The 19,313-nt window shown below is 38.9% G+C and overlaps 1 protein-coding gene across 1 annotated transcript in view; it reads right to left on the bottom strand.

Annotated features, from left to right (window-relative positions):
• Nucleotides 1–6,407: 6,407 nt before the first annotated feature.
• The window catches only part of LOC308630786 (aldehyde oxidase 4-like), a gene marked incomplete at both ends in the record, with an annotated part of 63,769 nt that continues 50,863 nt past the window's right edge, over nucleotides 6,408–19,313 (bottom strand). Inside the window, 10 exons of the mRNA XM_081261428.1 lie at nucleotides 6,408–6,461; nucleotides 7,242–7,409; nucleotides 9,234–9,419; nucleotides 11,412–11,477; nucleotides 11,667–11,781; nucleotides 12,171–12,223; nucleotides 12,999–13,073; nucleotides 16,748–16,876; nucleotides 17,395–17,490; nucleotides 18,689–18,916. Of these exons, the coding sequence (XP_081117554.1) occupies nucleotides 6,408–6,461; nucleotides 7,242–7,409; nucleotides 9,234–9,419; nucleotides 11,412–11,477; nucleotides 11,667–11,781; nucleotides 12,171–12,223; nucleotides 12,999–13,073; nucleotides 16,748–16,876; nucleotides 17,395–17,490; nucleotides 18,689–18,916 (1,170 nt within the window). The remainder of the gene's footprint in view (nucleotides 6,462–7,241; nucleotides 7,410–9,233; nucleotides 9,420–11,411; nucleotides 11,478–11,666; nucleotides 11,782–12,170; nucleotides 12,224–12,998; nucleotides 13,074–16,747; nucleotides 16,877–17,394; nucleotides 17,491–18,688; nucleotides 18,917–19,313) is intronic.

The following is a 19,313-nucleotide window of genomic DNA, read 5'->3' as shown; positions in this document are numbered from 1 at the left end:
CTTTGCCCTGCCAGGTTCCAACCTTTCTACCTCTACTGAGTCTATGGGAAGTTAGGTGCCAGTGAGGCTCTGTGCTCTGTGGGAGAGGATTCTTCCCCATAGGCTGAGGGAGTGCCTGGAGATCAGCAGCCTGAGAACAGTGAATTTGGAGAGAGCTTGGTCCTTGGATGGGGGTGAAACATGGAGAGAAATCTTGACATTGGTGTAAGTAGGTCAGTAGTGCCAAAAGCGGTGCCTGAACCCTTCTTGTCCCTGAGATTAGATGAGTGTGAGGAGTGGGCGAGTCCCAAGGCTAGGGGCCTTCCTCTATTTGCCTCACAAGGCCCTGGCAGCCTTCTTGCTTCTACCCTGCTGAGGGTGAGGATGGATTAGGAGCATTTTTTGTTCTATAGCCTGTGGTTGTGGTTCCTAGGGTACTCTAATCTAAGCTGAAGCCCAGTGAGCTGACAGATGAAAACAAACTTAATGGGCCTTTTAGAGAGCCTTGTGTTCTCAATGCGATCTTATTTGGTAATTGGGTCTTTATTGATATCATCAAGTTAAGATGAAGTTATACTTGATTGGGGTGACCCCTGAATCCAAAGACCTGTCATGAGAGAGATGGAGATTTGGAGACAGATGGATACACAGGGAGGGAAGATGGTGAGATGGAGGCAGAGATTGGAGTGATGTGTCTGCAGTCCACAATGTGGCAAGGATTGCTGGCAACTACCACAAGCCAGGAAGATACACAAAGTTTCTTTCCTAGAGCCTTTAAAAGAAGCTTGATACCTTGATTCCAGGCTTCTAAGCCTGGGAGAGAATACATTTCTGCGGTGTTAAGTTATACAAGTTGTTAGAGCAGCCCTGGGAAACTAATACAGGTCCAAGAGCAGAGGGAGGATCAGTCAAAATAGGTGGGACACACACCTAGCACAAGAGAACTGTGGGAGGAGACAACTGTCAATCTGAATTTTAAAAAGAACATTAAACTGCAGTCCCCGAAACACTTTCTGGAGTAAACTAGACCAGCCAAAAAACAATTCAGTAGATGAGATGATGATGGTTGAAATCCAAATTAGTGACCTAGAAAACAAAGTGCAGGAAATATATCTCTGTACAGAGCAAGACAGCAGAATAAGAAGTCATGAAGAGCAGGATGAAAGATTTAAATCCTATTGTTCAACAAAGAAGCAGGAACAAATGATTTATAGATGAATTTTGTATAATCAATCATTAAGATAATGACAAGGGTATTTAAACTCTCCCTGGTATATATAAAGGGAAATTCTGCCTAATTCATCTTACAAACTTAATAATTTTAATACAACTCAAGATATTAGAAAACACTATAGAAGAATCCCACTTATATTTTAAGTAAAATACTAGAAAATCAGATCCAGAAATATATCAAGGGATAATATATTCAGTAAAAAATTATTTCTGGGACACAAGAGTGATTCAATATCAGAACTATAAGTTAAATATCAGAATTATTAAATCTGGCTTGGTATATTACATTAAAAACGGAGAAGGAGAACTGTGGTCAAATAAATAGATTATGTTAAATTACTGGATAAAATTTAGAAGCCATTCTCAAGAAAAACTCCAAATCACAGAGAAGAGGAAGAAACTAATGAAATCAGATTACTTAGAAAAACCAATAAATAATACTATCCTTAAAGGCAAAGCAAAAAACCAATTCTGTTCTGATTAAAATTTGAGATTAGCAGAAAAAGTGAGGAGAAGAGGAAGTCTAAACAGATAAGAGCAGGTTAATTGGGAAGGTACAATATAAATTGTAGAAAGTCAAGTGGGAATGATAAAGTTCCTTTTTTCTCTTATTGTGTAACATATCCTTGGAGGTTGCAATGGATAAAACAAAATAATGAAAAAGTGAAATAACATATAAATTCATATAAACATTGGTGGAGAAAGAAACAATCTAGTGAATGGTTATAACATAAGTATTGGAAAATTTATAGCTCCAAAACATAGATCATGTAAAAACAAATTTAGTTCTCCTCTTCCAAAAAATTATAGGATCTACTCACGAGACAAAATCTACATAAATGGAAAGATAAAATTTTCTTTAATGAAAAATTAATATAAAAAGGCAATTCTTGGGCTGGGAATATAGCTCAGTTTGTTGAGTGCTTGCCTCACATGCACAAGGCCCTGGGTTCAATCCCTAGCACCACACATACACACACACACACACACACACACACACACACGGCTATTCTCTTAAAGTTAATATTTAAATTCCATACAATTCTAATTAGAATTCTACATACCTAAGTTTTTAGAGGTAATTGGATAAAATGATTTTTTTTGGGGGGGTATGAGACCAAATAGATAAGATGAATTTGAAAAACAAGAAGATCAAGGGAGCACTTGGTATGGTATTCATTAATATAGTATTAGTATAAGGACAGATAACTAGACCAATTAAACCAAAGAAGAACCTAAAAATATAGTCTACTGTGTATATGAATTTAATACATGGCAAGCAGGAAGTGTCATAGCATATTCCTTAGCAAGTGAATCAAATGATTGGCTGATGACCAAAGTTCTTTGACTATAAATTTTTTTAAAGAGAGAGAGAGATAAAGATGGAATTTTAATATTTATTTATTTATTTAGTTAGTTAGTTATTGGTGGACACAACATCTTTGTTTGTATGTGGTGCTGAGGATCGAACCCGGGTCGCACGCATGCCAGGCGAGCGCGCTACCGCTTGAGCCACATCCCCAGCCCCGACTATAATTTTTGAGAAATATTTGATATTAAACATCTATTAACATTGGAAGTACCCTTGGGTATTCCTACGATCTTTTAGAATAAATTTTTGTTTTCTTACAATGCTGATTTCAGGCCATCTTTTTTAACTCAGGGCTTGGGTGTGTAGAGCTCTGCAGATAGTCATCATCTTTAACATTTCCACTTGGTCACTCTTTTATACGGACAGAGTCAATTTTTTAATTAGTGTCAATTTCAGATGATGAATCTCAAGAAGAACTACTTGCTATGTAGTTTTATTTGTAATAAATAACAGCAGCCTACACAGTGTGCTGTAATGAATTTAATAGAATAGTTTTGAATGAGTAAGGAAAGAATATAGTAAATTTAGGACATGGAATTTCTTGGGCAAGTACTGACCTGAAATAGAAAAATGTTACATATTCATATGTATTGTGCATTTCTTTGAATGCAAAATTAATCTTTTCTATAAAAGTACTTCATCCAATGTGTAAATGTGATTTGCTACTTATACCCATGTAAGCAATAAACTGGCAAATCAGGAAGAATAACTGATAGGTCTGGGTGGTAGATGTGGAGGTGAGCCAACCAGATCCCTGAAGGAAGCACTTGGGCCCAGCTGGGGAGTGGGGTCAGCCTGGGCCTCCAGCTCCTGAAGGTTGAGAGCCTCCTTCCTCAAGGTTGTACCCTTCCTGAGGGAGCCCTGCCAGTGAGTGATGTGGAGGTACATTGCAGTCTGCAACTCAGTGAAGCACTACCTGCTCCAGAGCTCCCTGCTGGGTTCATGGTGTTTTGGGGGAAGGCATTGCAATTCAACCTCTTCCTGTGCCGAATTCTGCATTTTCAACTTTTATTTACTGGGTGTCAATTTCTAGGAAAAGTCCTGCTTCCCAAACTCTTTCTCAGTGTCTGGAGAACTCAACCTGCAATTCTATATGTACTGGTAATGTAAAGAATATTGGCCGATTTACATCACTGAACATATCAAGTGCAGAGGATTTAAGATTTTTCCTTAAAAGAAACAACAGAGATCTCTATGGAGCCCTGCTCCAGCCTTCTTCTTGACCATTTCCCAAATCTGAGCATCTGCAGGTTCGAGGTGCTAAACTGAAATCAAATCCATCCTTACCACTATTCACTCAACTCCATTTTCCTGGTTTCCATAAGGTGAAACAAAACTGTTTAATTGTGAACTTTTGTCCAGGAGAAGTAAGACATCCTTGGGCCCATGGATATGAAAAGAGAAAAACTGTATATGTAGCAAGTGATACACAGAATTTCTCTTTTGACAAAATTTTACTGGCTCCAAAATGAAGCAGTAGGAATGATAAGTTTCTACAAGTAATAAGCATTAAGAGTTTGCATAATTCACAATAGCTAGACTGTGGAACCAACCCAGATGCCCTTCAATAGATGAATGGATAAAAAAAATGTGGCATCTATACACAATGGAGTACTATGCAGCAATAAAAAATGACAAAATCATAGAATTTGCAGGGAAATGGATGGCACTAGAGCAGATTATGCTTAGTGAAGCTAGCCAATCCCTAAAAAACAAATACCAAATGTCTTCTTTGATATAATGAGAGCAACTATGAACAGAGCAGGAAGGAAGAGCAAGAAGAAAAGATTAACATTAAACAGAGACATGAGATGGGAGGGAAAGGGAGAGAAAAGGGAAATTGCATGGAAATGAAGGGAGACCCTCATTGCTATACAAAATTACATATAAGAGGTTGTGAGGGGAATGGGAAAATAAACAAGGAGAGAAATGAATTACAGTAGATGGGGTAGAGAGAGAAGATGGGAGGGGAGGGGAGGGGGGATAGTACGGGATAGGAAAGGTAGCAGAATACAACAATTACTAATAGGGCATTATGTAAAATTATGGATGTGTAACCGATGTGATTCTGCAATCTGCATTTGGGGTAAAATTGGGGATTCATAACCCACTTCAATCTAATGTATGAAATATGATATGTCAAGAGCTTTGTAATGTTGTGAACAACCAATAAAAAAAAGAAAAAAAATAAATATTAAAATTCTCTCTCTCTCTCTCCTCTCTCTCTTAAAAAAAACAAAAACAAAAAACCCCCTTTATTTCTACTATCAGCCCTTTCTTCTTCTGATTTGATCTCACACACATATAAGCAATTGCTACACACTTACTCTCCCACTGCAAAATTACATTAATAAGTTAATGTATACAGAGCTTGAATAAATGCAGAGCTTTAATACTTATTGCACAGATCCCTGAGAAGTGATTTAGTTTATTTGTGTTTTCAAACCTCATAGTAAACTAAAAATCCATAACTGGCATGAGACTGCATTTCTGCAGGAAAATGCAATGTAAAATAGCTAGGAAATAATAAAAAAAAAGACTCTTGAGGACTTTGTGCCCCTTTGATGGCAAAAGGAAAGCGGTCCTGATTTCACCTTTCAGACACTAATCTAAAACAAGGGACTCAAGAGTGATTTGAGATCATTTTCTTTTACTCAGTGTGACCTTCCAGGTAGGAAGATACAGTACCATGTACATGGCTTATGGTGGGTACAGACCAGTTGGAGGCTTTGAATGGTGCCTTAGTCTTAGTATTTTGTTGCAATAAAAAATACCCAAGGCTGGGTTCTTTATAAAGAAAAGAGGTTTTTATTTTGGCTCACAGTTCTGGATGATTGCATCTTGTGAAGGTCTCCGCTGTTTCAGAACATGGCAGATGGCATTACATACTGGTAGCTTGTGCAAAGGATCACATGGCCAGAGAGGAATCAAGAAGTGAAGAGGGGCAAAGCTCAGTTTCTTAGGAACCTGCTCTTGTGGGAACTCATCCACTGCTATGAGACCCAATCCATTCCTTGAGGTCAGCATTAATCCCTTCACACTGGTGGTCTTGACCCAATAACCTTCTGCTAGGCCCTTTCTTTTAAAGGTTCTACCACCTCAACACCACCACACTGGGGACTAAGTTTCCAGCACATGAAACATTGGTGACAAACTGCATCCAAACCAGGGTAGCTTCTTCCTCCTAAAGCCCCTTCTAAATAGATCACATGGAACTGACAGGAGCCTTGGGACTGTGGTGGACATGCAGTGTTGGAGACAGCCCTTAGCTACTCACAAGAGCTGATTATGAGCATTCCTTTCCAACTCCACATTTAGATTCCTAAAGTGGTGGCTTGGAATTTGCCATTGTGGGAATATTTATACCATGGGAATTGGTAAGCACTGTAAACCAGGGTTTTTTATCATGTGAGCTGGCTATTTTTAGGAGACATTGGGGGAATCCAGTCCTGATAGTTTTTGGTGTGGATGATTTTACAGATTTAAATCTGCTTTGAGCAGATTTCTGAAGAATAAAGCATGAGTAGTCTCTCTTGGGTTGTTCCAGGTTAATGAAAACTCTACCATGTTTTAAAATCATGGTGATATAGATATTTAGGATAATAAAAACTAAAATTAGAATTTATATTTCTGAGTTTCATTATACTTTTGGTGAAAATTTGCATCCTAAAACATAATCATGCAGGTACCTAAGCCACAGATAATATTTTTAAAATGCCAAAATTATCTTTGACAATCAGAAGTGAAGCTTTATTTTGCTTTGATTTGAGACTTTTTTAAAAAGATTAATCACATATTATTTCATTTTCTTGAAAACACAAGATTAAGACACATGGATGGACCAAGGTGTAAATGTTGAAGGGTCATCTCTGGGAACCTAAAAAAATCAAAAGAAGGAAGATAGTTGTTAATATAGTTTTATTACATGGAGAAATGTTATAATTTAAAAGTAATGTATTTTTTAAAAGGGGAAAATCAATGTCTATTTTATCCTTATCAAAATTATGAAATTTTCATATTTGTTTCAATTCTTGAATCATAAACCTCCTTATCCTCCAAGACTTATGTTTGGGATAAGATGCATCTTATTCAAAATCCCTGTAATTTCTAAAGCATGATGTTCAATCTAATTTTATATGATAGACTCATGCTGCAGTAAGCAGTGCAATAGAGAAATGCTTTCTGATGATAATTTGAGATATATTTTTAGCAAATGGCAAATGAAATTGTGTTTTATTACTGTGTCATTATAAGGCAAATCAAGTTGTGTCCAGGGACCTGATATTTTTCATTTAAATTATTTTTCTTAGTTTACTTGACAAATACATTCTGTGTAATAGACCAGATCTGATATCTAGTAAATATAATTTGGTTACTGAATTAATCAAAATGCCACACCAACTGCATTTTGATAGTGTTTAAAGATGCAACCTACCACATCCATCTTCTGTTAGCACTGGCTCAGTGTGTTTATCTTTTGGGTCTGAAATAATTCAATCTTTATTTGAAGAGATTTGCTCACTTTGCAATTGCTTTGAAGTATATTGGAAGCTTATGGAAGTAATTTAAAAAAAATTAATTTTGTCATCATTATCAAATCCAAACCAAGGACCTGAAAACCCTTGTAAGGAGCAATTCCTACAGGAACCTCCCTTACCATGTCAGTAAATTGATCCACACAAGTCATCCGAATCAATTCAGGAGTTGCTGGGCTACTTATGGCAAAGGTCTTGCTCAGCCCCCTCTCTCTGCGGGCAGCAGTCACTGCATCATATATGGCAAACAATACAGAGGACCCCAAGAACATTCCGGCCTCACCCAATCCCTGAGGGAGGTACAACTGGCAGTTAGAAATGTACAGTTCTTTTAGGACTAATTTGTGTACACACACACACACACACACACACACACACCCGGGCCATGCATGCATGTTCTCCCTTTCTGGCTTTATCGCCCCCTAGAGTAGAGTGCATCTGGATTATTGGGTTGAACTCCCCCACAGCAATTCTTTGTGTGTGGGTGCTCTTGAGAGTAGCTGATGAAAATGTTCCAGGACACCAGGATATCTAGCAGTTAAAATCTCCTGTTCTCCTTCCCAGGTAAAGTCCTGAAGACCAAAGTCCCTGGTTGCGCTCTAGGATTCTCTAATCCTTCCTCTGGGTCATCATGTTTTAACTCAAAGCCAAAACAAAATGACCACAATCTTTGTAGATGGGCTTGGGGACAGTGACACGGTTGCTCCTTTTCACGTGGGCTTTCTTGGTGTGTGTTAGATGAATGTGAATTGACATTATATTTTGAATGATTCACCAAAGCTTTTTGTACTGATATTTCTTCTTTCTTTCCTTAGGGTAGTCTGGTCTCAGGATCTTGGTGGAGGAATGGGAGTAGACAACCGTTTTTCCACGCTTTGGTTTTGAAAAACCAGGTTACTCTCAGGAAAATATGGAGGGAGAAGTGGGGCCAGTGAGAGAGGGTCCTCTGCGATAATGAGGAGGTCTGGTAGCAAGGTGGCTAGATCTTGAGCAAAAGAAAAGCTCATATTACATCTGGGCTGATGTAATTTGCCTGCAAGGTCAGTTTATCTTCTGGTGGCACTTAGCCTAAGGAACCAAGACGTTCTGCTCTCCTTGACATTTCTTATTTGATTTAGATTTCTTTCATATCTCAAGAATGAAGAGGACTCAGGATTCTGAAGATGTTGAGCATTACTCTGAGAGAGCTTGTTTTCTTTTTGGGGGATTTGCAATTCAAAGGAACAACCAAATCAAAACAGTTCTGGGAATCCTTTCAAAAGTTCTTTTAAGAGGAGGTTTTTCAAGGGGTTGAATTTATCTTTCCTCAAATTCATATGTTGAAGTCCTTGTTATGATTTGGATGTGAGGTGTCCTCCAAAAGCTCACACAATGCAAGAATGAAGGTTCAGAGGAGAAATGTTTGGGTTGTAAGACAATTACAATTAAATACAATTAACCTAATCAGTGAGTTAATCCCCTGACTGAGTGGTACCTGAAGTGGTAGGATGTGGTTTCAGGAGCAATTGGGCCATGGCTCGTGGCTATATATTTGTATCAGGCTAGTGGAGTTTCTCTTTGCTTCCTGATCATCATGTGAGCTGTTTCCCTCCGTCACACTCTTCTGCCATGATGTTCTGTCTCACCTTGAGCCCCGTGGAATGGAGTTGCCTTCTATGGATTAAGACCTCTGAAATTGTGAGCCCTAAATAAAATTTCTACCTTTAAAATTGTTCTGGTCAGATCTCTTAGTTACAGCAATGAAAAAGCTGACTAAAACAGTTCTCATCCCCAGTTGCTCAGAATGTGACTGTTTTTTTGCAGATAGGGTCTTTAAAGAGATGATTAAATGAGGTCATTTGGGATGGGCTCTAGTCGAAAGGTGTCCCTATAAGACAGGAAAACTAGGACCCAGATGGGCATAGAGGGAACGCAATGTGAAGAAATAGGAAGGAGGAGAAAAGCTATTTACAAGCTGAGTAGAGAGGATGCAGAAGAAACCAACCCTGCCAACATCCCAATCTCAACCGTCCAGATTCCAGAAGCGTGAGAAAGTCAATTTGTTGTTTTAGCCACCCAGCCTGTGGCATTTGGTTATGGTGGACCTGGTCAACACAGAGGTCTCAAGTTCTTACCTTGGATGAGTAGATGGCAATGGGGTTTTGGGAATGCACAAAAGTGACATAAAATTCTTCTGGTATCTCAGTGACAGTGGGGATTTTGTAGTCATCCGGACCCCGAGAATGAAGCACACCTTCTGGCGAATATTTCAGCTCCTCTATGGTATAAAATCCCATGCCCTGGATAAATGCTCCCTCAACCTACAGTCAGAAATTTCATACATGAGATTTGGGTGATATTGGTTGAAAAAATATTCCAGTATGAAAGGAAGTCGAGTTCCCCACCACAGTGAGCCTTTCTTGAACGTATTGCAATGGACTTTACAAAGGGTCCTCAGAAAGGTGCCTCCACCTTGCCTGGCCTCATCCTCAGGTACCCTACGTGACCTAACACTTGCCCAAGTTCCAGGTAGTTTCTCAAACCCACCCAGTTCTTTCCCACCTCCAAGTCTTTGTAAATGCAGCTTCTCCTGATTCTCTTCACACCTGACCACTTCAACTTGTCTACCTGGCAAACCCCTATTCACTCCTCCTCACCCTTTAAGTTCCAGGTGAAAATGACCACTCTCAGGATATTCCTCCACCTCTAGGTGCATCTCCCAGGCTCACTGCACCTTGAATACTTGTTATTCACCTCCCCCTCACTTTTAAGCATACTGAGGCCGGGTCTACTTCTATTCTATTCTCAGCACAGTGCCTGGTACATAGAGTTCTCAATAAATGTCTGTGGATTAGATAGAAAAGAAGCTACCATAAAAGGAGCATGAACTAGAATAAATGGAGCCAGGACACTGTAGTAGATATTAATATCTGGATTCTTTGCTTCCCTTCATAAATGAGATCAATGTTAAACATGGTGGGTTGGAAGTCATGTTGCTTTATTTATAAGTTATTATGCTCTGAGATAAAGGTTTTTTCAAAGGAAATTCCTGTCTAGAGGTTATAAAACTTGAAGGAGAATTACAGCTTGAGTTTTTACCGAAACTTCAAATTTTAGAATGAGGTAAGCACATTTAAATGCTACTTTAGGAAATGACAGTGTCTCTAAAGGAAAAAATAAAAGCTCAAAGGATTCAGTCTAGACTTCTGTTTTTCTTTCCTTTTCTGATGGGAAAATGTAGAATTTTTCCTAATTACAGCATCTCCCATTTTCCTTTACAAAAGCAATAAAGAGGCAGGAATTAGCTGGGAGTAGGAAGAAAAAAAAGGAGAGGTGGACCAGGGCCTGGGACTAGCTGTAGTTCTCAAACTTTACAAATTTAAGTTCCACTTTGTGTGCAAATTTCAATTCCTAGACTACCAAAGTTATGATGAGCATGACTCAACCTGAAGTGGGCCAGAAACATTATAGTTGCTTTGGGTATAGAGAGACTGAGGACCACAGTTTGAGAAACACTGATGAGTCAACAAAATAATTCCTTATAAAGTCCATTGGTCAAGCTAGGCAAACTAGTTCCTTAGGATTTAGGATGGTAGAATGAGACTGGCAGATGAAAGCTCCACAAAATTCTCGGGGTTGGATGCCAAGATATTCAGTCTCCAAATTGCTACTAAGGTGCACACTAGGGACCAGTCACCTTGGCCTCACCTGGGAGCTGGTGAGCAGGTTTGATGTGGGCTGATGCTTTGGTCTGTTGGCCCCACTTTGAGAAACAAACTTGGAAAAAACAAAGCTTCCACAAAAATTGGAAAAGTTTTAACTCCAAGTTTAAAAGATTTGGGTGAGTTAATTTTATTTATTTGTGATATATGAATCAGAATTAAATTCAGCAAAGGGGAAAAACTGTGTTTAAAAATTTTTCTATTTTATTTCCCCAAATCATGCAATGTTTAAATTCAGTATTAATGTAAGCACTAACGTAACTTAATTACTATGGACCTGTATAATGTTTTAATTATAAACTTAATATTCATTGAGGAAAAATTAGAAAGCATGGAGACTTACAAAGCAAAATAAATCATATATATTCCTGAAATGCAGACATCTATTGTTAACTTTTTCTTGAATTTTCTTACAGTATTTTATCTATCTGTACGTGTATGCAAGTGTGCATGGTGTGTGTAATAATAATATATGTTGCAGAATATTTGCATGAGGTATGAACAAGGTTTGGATGATTCTGGAGAATTGTATTCTGTATGAATTCCTCTTAAATAGGATTGACTAAAAGTCTCTGTGGGGAAGGTACTTACCTGTCCAATATCCAGGGCTGGGTTTATACTGAAAGCAGCATCCATGAAGATGTCAGTTCTAAGGAGCTACACCAAGAGAAAAGATATAATGGACAGTATAAGTTATTTAAAGTAGATCTTTAAAAAACTAAGTTATATATCTGTCCCTATTTCTTCCACCTGGAGGATCAAGTTAGTTATTATTTACAGTATAGGAAACATATTACTTTTTGTGTTGACCCTATAAAGATGGCACATATAAATGTTGCTTTTTACCTTATGAGCCCCAGTCAGACAGTCAATTTCAACCTCAGAACAGGATGCTCCATAAACAAAATATGGAAATGCATCACCTTCCTCCTTCTCCCAGTCCATATTTGTCTGGTAGCCTCTGAGAAAAGAAATCAGGAATGGAATTTTTTAAAAAAGGTACTTAAGGTACTTTCTTAACTAGTGATCTGGTTACCTGGCTGTGTGGGGTCCTATAGACTGCAGGGCAGAAGGCTGCAGACCCTGTGCCCCATTCTGTGGCTGGAGGTCTGCTTCCCCTTCTCTTGTGAGGGGACTGTGATCAGGGCCATAAGAGAATTGCTGAAGATTCAGGAGAAGATGGACTGGTGTCTGCCCTTCCCCAAGGAGGCTCTGGATTGTTCCCCTGCTCCTGGTCCAAACCTTCATCTCCTTCCCCATCTCCAGAGATCCCTTGACTACAGGATTAACACCCACACCACATCACCCCTGCCCAAGTATAATATTAGCCAAAGTAATAATGTCCTTTACTTGAAATATCCAGTTGCTGAGAGACTGATGGATTCTTCAAAAGCTTGTGCAATCTGAAAGAGATTAGTTAAAAAGAAAGTATAAGTTTAGGGAAAGTAATTTACAACACCCATCCACTCTGGGCTTGTCTCTTGTTTACATGGGGCTCTGTACCTACATTTATCTGTAGTGAGACTCAAGACTGAGTGTGAGCTATGGGTCACAACTTGCTAGGGAAAAATAGCAGACAGCTGTGTTCTGGTATTATCCAAATTGGGCTGCACAGTGTAAAAATTTTACTATTTTTCACAAATTAGGGAGAGGGGTAGACTACATTTTTATGTAGTTATGTATTTAGGTATGCACATAGGATATATATTTGGATTTTCACCTTGCACTATTTTGACTGTCTTACTATAAGATTATGTCATCTTCCCTGCAACTGGATAGGGGCAGGCAACAATATTAATAATGGTAATTGTAGTAACAACTATTAAAAATAGAGCAATCCTTTGATCTTAGCATTGCTGTTTTCTCCATTGCACAGGTGAGAACACCAAAGCCTGAGACCCTGGCCCTGCTGCCATAGCTATGGCACATGGGCAACACCCCTGGGGTTTGACTTCTGATCTCATGCTGCTATTGTGTTCTATAAGATATTAGGCTCTGAAATAGAACCAGGTGGCAATGAACATGGGTATCTCTTTTACCTGCTTTGTAAGGTAGAAGTAAATGCTAATACATCAGTATTCTTGAATGGTTGCTACCTGTCAGCCCACACATCTATGACTCATTCCCATGTGGATGTCCTTGCCTCTTCCTGGCTGGGATAATAAAAGGAACACTCACCCATTCTTCCCATTTTCCTTTAGGGTTTTTTCTGATGATGGGCTGAAGACGGGCCATGAGACTCTGGCAGGCATTCTAGAAATAAATGTTTGAAATGGTATCAGAAATAAAAGGCAGAGGGAATAGCAAACTGTTGGTTATTTAAATCACTTTTGATGGAGCCTGCCATTTTTTTTTAAGTATCTTCCTTACTCTTATAGGAGGATTTCTTAAGCTTGAGAAAGAAATGTGTTGAATCTTTTCAAAGGAAAAAGATCTTCTTATAGCTTCTACAGTGTTGACTTATTTTTATTACAATGTTTATATATATGTTAACACAGAGCTAAGCAGAGTCTCCTTAGAGTTAGTTTTTTTCTGTAACTATAAAGCAAAACCAAAATGACAGATCATGCACACCAATACATATACTAATAAAGTTCAAAATAACAACATTAATTCAATTGAGAGATGATGCTGTGTTTTGGAAGTTAAATTGCTGCTTGGAGTGTGGAAGTATTGTCTGCTAAGGCGCAGGTGCTTTTAAGTCCAACATGCCAACTCTGCTAGTGTAAAGAATCAGTTTTCTCTCCACTCTTCTTACTCAAATGGCAATGAGATTTTCCCTTGCATTTTATTCCCTGTCATCATCTACTTTATACTGGGCAGGAAAACATCGTTCATTTATGAAGTCCATCTCTGCTGTTTTTTTTGTTTGCTTGTTTGTTTTTGTTGTTGTTGTTGCCTTGACCCAAAGTAGTTTTGGTCCCAAATGTGGGCAAATACAATCATCAATGCAAGTATTCCGCTCATACTTGGAATGTTTATTTTAATTTTTAAAAGATTTTTATTGAAATGAAAACAGAAATTATTGAGGTAATTTCTTGGACTTCTAAGATTATACTAGATCCCTGGGAGTTAGTGGATCCCAGCTTGGCTTCCACGTTTAATTCAAATGTGAGTCCATTTGTATCTCTACTCTTACTCATGTCAGCCTCAGAACACCCTCCTCTTGGCTTCTGTTCCTACTTTTCTATCATCCTCTCTTTGGAAAATGGTCTATAGCTTCTCATGCATTGGGGAGATTACTGTTTTCATAGATTTGTCTTTGTTGATCCATTCAGTTTTCAATCATTGACCTCATTACAAATGGATGCCTTCCAAGAGACAGCCACATACAAGGCAACCTAAGTCCTAGAGTCCCCATATCTTTCCAAATATCAGATCTCCTTCCCATTATCTCGCTCTTGTTAGGTGGGTAGTTTAGTTATGAGCAGGTGGGTAGAGGGGGGACACTAAAGGGCAGTAACTTACAGGATGAACATCAGACATAGTCATCAAGGAAAGTCCACAAGTCACGGGACTGAGGATAACATAAAACTTTATCAAAGCAGATAAGCATCAGGAAAATGGTACTGGCTCATCAAAACTCCTTCAGACATAGTTAATTATAACCCATTAAGGGAACTATTGCTTCAAGACCTTATCTCTTGTGACCAGGTCTTCATGACTCTCCCCTGTGACCAGGTCATTGCTATCCTCACAAAGAAAAAATGCTGAGGGTTATGCAAAGGGGTAATAAACCATGTGGGGGGGGGGAGGTATGAGAAATTTAGTGAAGAACAAAGGGACCCAAATCCTTTAAAAACTTAGATCTATAAGAGTTATATTGTTCTCTCTGGAAGTGCCTATATGGTGTGTCCTTACCTCACTCTCTCTTGAAACCTCTGCCTGTTAAAACTTGCTTGAAATCTTCCCTGCTGCTATAGAGCCACGTGGTGGTGGCTTCAGCTCAGCAGGTCTCCTCGGCAACACCCTGACCACTAAACTCCTCTGAGTGACTTTAGAGTTCACGCATCTCCTAAGGTAAGTTCACCCTTTAATTTAGTGAGATATTGCAGTGAACCTTTGCCATTCTTTTGTGACTCTGAACTTCTTTTTTTAAATTATTTCATGAACAATTATTAATTTAGTGAAATTAACATTGTTATGAACACATAAGGTGCAAGCTCTCTCTTTCCAATAGACCCCTAAGGTTGAGAGCCATCCTGGATTTTGAAAAGGCATTTCTGTGTGCTTGTGTGTTTTCTTTGCCATTTTCTCAGTTATTGATGTAGCTAGATTTTGTGAACCCAGCATAGGTCGCCAGCCTGGCTAGCTGGTGATAACTTTCCCCTAAATCACCTCAAGCCTAGCAAGAGGGACTCCAAAGTCACTCATAGAGCTTGATAAGGATTCCTGGAGCTTGGGGGCCTGAAGACTAGTACTTACTTCTGAAGACAAGTCTTCTGGTGAGAGGCCAATTCAGCAGAGATGCTTGCTGGGCTAGGTTTGTTTGTTTGTTTTCTAATTAATGCACTTTCCTGTATTTAACCATTTTATTTTAAGGATAACTAGAAATTAATGGAAATTTAAAATAGAATTACTTTTCTCCACTTGTTGCATTCTTTGCTTTGAGGTGTTTAATAGTTAGTCATTCTCTATTTCTATAAACATAAGTATACAAATGCTTATTCATTTACCTAAGCTGTCTACTGTTGCTCTTACATTAAAATTATTCAGGATTTTTCTACAAGCATTTTTTAATGGCCATCTCCTAGACTCCCATATAAAAGACTTTGGATTTTTAGAATTTGGGGATTATGAAATGAATGACTTCATCTTCTTGAGTCCTACCTAGCCAAGTGACATTCTCTGTATATAAAGTGTGGAACCATCAATGCCTTTACAGTTAGCAGAACCTCAGCTTTTGTTACATTTCCTTTGAAAGTCTCATGTGGTTATTAGTTGGTGAAGAATCTAGAACTATTGAAAGCAGTGGGTCTTCGTGGGCTTTGAAAGCTCTGCACAGTCAGCCCACCATGGAAATCTTGAACTGCAGAAAGTCTGAAGGGCAAGCAAATGGCTTTCGTACCAAAGAGCACCCTCTGAATATACTGGACAGGTTGCTGACCAAGTCAGATGGTGGTGGCCAGTGTGTGGTGGTACTTCTGCTCAATATAGTTTTCCTACATTTTTGAACTACAGAGGAAGAACTTAATTTTGTCTCAAAGGTGGTCTGACAATATTTACATGAAGTGGGACGTGGAGTGCAACATTTCTCAAACTCTGTGATTGTAGAGCTTTTATATTTTCACTGAGCATTTCATAGGACCACTATCCAAGGAGTTGGCTTTGGGAAGACCTGGTCCACATGATATAGGGGCACATTTGTCAAGTAAAAAGTTTCCCTTTTCAACCAGGTGTTTGTCATGTTGTGTAGATGGTCTCTGTTGGTGACTAGTGACCAATTGATAGTTTTCTAGAGGTTAGGGGTGGGAAGGAAGGTTATGTGATGGATTTTTATAAGATTTCTTTCCACAAACTTCTATGAGATGGGTAATATCTGAATCTCCAGTGATGCACAAAAGAAAATGGATTCTTAGGGAGGTTAATTTCCAGGCCCAAGCTCTCCAAGGGAGCAAGGCAGGACTGCACTGCATTGCTCTGGTGTGCTGGGGTGAGAGAAGGGGGAGATTGTTTTATCTGAGACAGAGGGAGGCTGCTAAAGGGGCAGGTTTGCACATAAAGAAGAATATGAATTATAAAAGAGCCTAGTGCAGCTGAAGCACCAAATCGAGCTTTAGAAAACTTGGCTGGGAATCTCTGCTCCATCACAATTAGCCCAGTGACCTAGAACTTGAACTCTCTTGACCTCAGTTTCATCTTCCATAAAGAAGGACAAGGTATCCCAATGCAGACCTTGGGTGACTGAGAGATGAACAAAGAATCACCTGTACGGCCTTTCCGTTGATGTCTGTCCCCATGGACCCAGCTGTGAAGACAGCATTGGGCACTGTGATGGTGCTGGTTTCAGACAGGTGTATGTATGATGGGGGGATGTTCAGTTCTCGACTAGCCACCTGCCAGGGGCAAAAGAGAAATTATTTCATTGGCTTTATGCCCACTTCTAAGTGAGAAAACTTTGCATTCTTTTTAGAACTGAGTATAAAACCCTGGCTGGCTGTCCTGCCGAGATGACAACAGTTAAATGGCACCACCGATGATACACTCCTTTTTGGAGATATATGGCCAACCAACCAGTCTTGCTGTGCTTCTTTTTATACCAGTTTTATGGAAGCCACATGGCAGAGTGATCATTCTGGGACACACATTATTGTTCTGAGCAGTTGCCATGAAGCCTTACGGTATTTTATATTTGAAACTGGAGCTACATTTTTCAGAAAATTCATAGTTCTCTCATATGCAGGAAGAATATTATATTTTTCTCAATTCCAACATCTATTTTCCTCACTCTACTGCATTTTTATGTTCCTGAGGTTAGGATGAGTATTAAAATTGACTTGTGCATGTAATGTTTGATCTTAGTCTGTAAGGTGATAAGCTCTCCTACAAGAGAGAACATGAGCACTTGTCTCACCTGGATCATTTTGGTGTTCAGACCTTGTCCTAGTTCACAGCCACCATGAATCAGCAGGACAGAGCCATCTAGATAGATGTGGACCAAAGCAGCTGCCTGGTGAAGATCATTGTAATACAGTTTGGAAACTGATATTGACAAATTTCACAGTCAGTTTAGCTGAGGACATAAAAAGTTGGTTATTCCAAATGAAGAATTCATAGAATTTGCATGTTCCAGGGCCAGACCATAGGAGGGAGGAGGCTGGGCCACGTAGAGTGGTTCTGCAAACACAGAATTTTTCTTGAGCTCAATCTCCATTGCACTCTAGCATATGGCCCAGGATCTTGCACTTACCTCATCGGGACCCTACCTTTATATGGATGCCTATGTCCCTGCCACAAAGCATTAAAATACCAACTAATTCATCTCTTCCATCTCCTGGATATGATCCAGACTTTTTGGATCATTAAGTTATCTACAGGAATGTTTAAACTGTGTTTTATATTCCTGACACTCTAACAAGAGTAATGGATGACCACGCATGAGTATTATCATGTGCCTCCAGAAAGCGTGTTATATTTAGTGATGATGACTATGTAAGCATCAAGTAGGATTACTTTAATTGATGGAGCATATTAGAGACAAGAGGTGGGACTGTGAGTCAGCACACCATCTGCAGACATTTTAGGATAACACTTCAACATAATTTGTATAATTCACTCACACCATGAAGGGGGCCTGTATGCTTTTCTTTGCAAAAGTTTGGTTATGGGGCATTTCAGAAATTAATGGGAATATACACAAAAATAAAAGAACAGAATCAGAAATTGAACCCCATGAAAAATTGATTATGGTTAAACTTAAAAAGAAAGCCCAATAGTCCCTGAGCCTCACAATAGAAAACTTCAAGTTTCTCTGTGAGTTGAGCAGCTGTCTATTCTTATACTTTTGGAAGCTCTGCCTTCAAATGACCCTACTGCTCTCCAAGAAACTAGGAAGGTTTCTTTTTCTCACAGACTTGAAATTTGACTCCCTACTCAATATTCATGTTTGGGACCCTGCTACTAAAACCAGGAGCCCCTGAGCTAGACTGTATTGTTGATTGAGGTCCTCATGCAATGTCCTGCTAGGTCTGCCCTAATACCTATAGTCCCCATCCTTGCTTAAGCCTACTCTATCTCCTGCTAAAGGAAACTGCCCCAGTTTCTTCTCTGACCCCAGCAGGGACAACCCCTTGTTGCACATGATTGCCTTTTCCAGAGGCCAGTCATTTGGAACAGGGCTTTCAGGAGGACATCTCTCCTGACCTCACCTGAGTGTAGTAAGCTACGGGGATTCCAATGGTATACTTCATGGGGACAACGGAAAGCCCTCTCTTCTTCCAGTAATTTTTTTGGTTAAATTCCTCTGCAGCTTGTTTCCTAGCATAGAATGAAGATTTCTCCAGACATTCTTTCCAGCATTTTCGCAAGGGCTCAGGGTTAAATGTCTGCTTGTAGGCTGTTTTGCTAGTTCTCTTATACAGGTTTATTTCTTTAACCTGAAAGATGATAAAGTAAAATGGATTTTAAGGATGAATGCTTGTTCTATATATAACAGCATTTTTGTTATATGTCTGATACAGAGAAAATATTTCTAAAAAAAAGAAATCGATGTGATTCTGCAATCTGTATATGGGGGAAAAATGGGAGTTCATAACCCACTTGAATCAAATGTATGAAATATGATATGTCAAGAACTACGTAATGTTTTGAACAACTAATAATAAAAAAAAGAAAGAAAGAAAAAAAGAAACAAAAAAATAAAAAATAAAAAAAGAAACAATTAAATACGTGGATATAAATATGCAAATGCAAATGATGGGTATAAAATTGAAATTAACGCAAAACAGAAAATACTATCGAACACTTTACATGCTCCAGGCATGAGTGTTTGTC

The sequence above is a fragment of the Spermophilus citellus genome, assembly GCF_964194105.1.
Source record: "Spermophilus citellus genome assembly, chromosome: 11".
Taxonomy (NCBI): Eukaryota; Metazoa; Chordata; class Mammalia; order Rodentia; family Sciuridae; genus Spermophilus; species Spermophilus citellus.
Note: the sequence above shows the minus strand (reverse complement) of the source record. Positions and strands in the feature narration are given on the sequence as shown.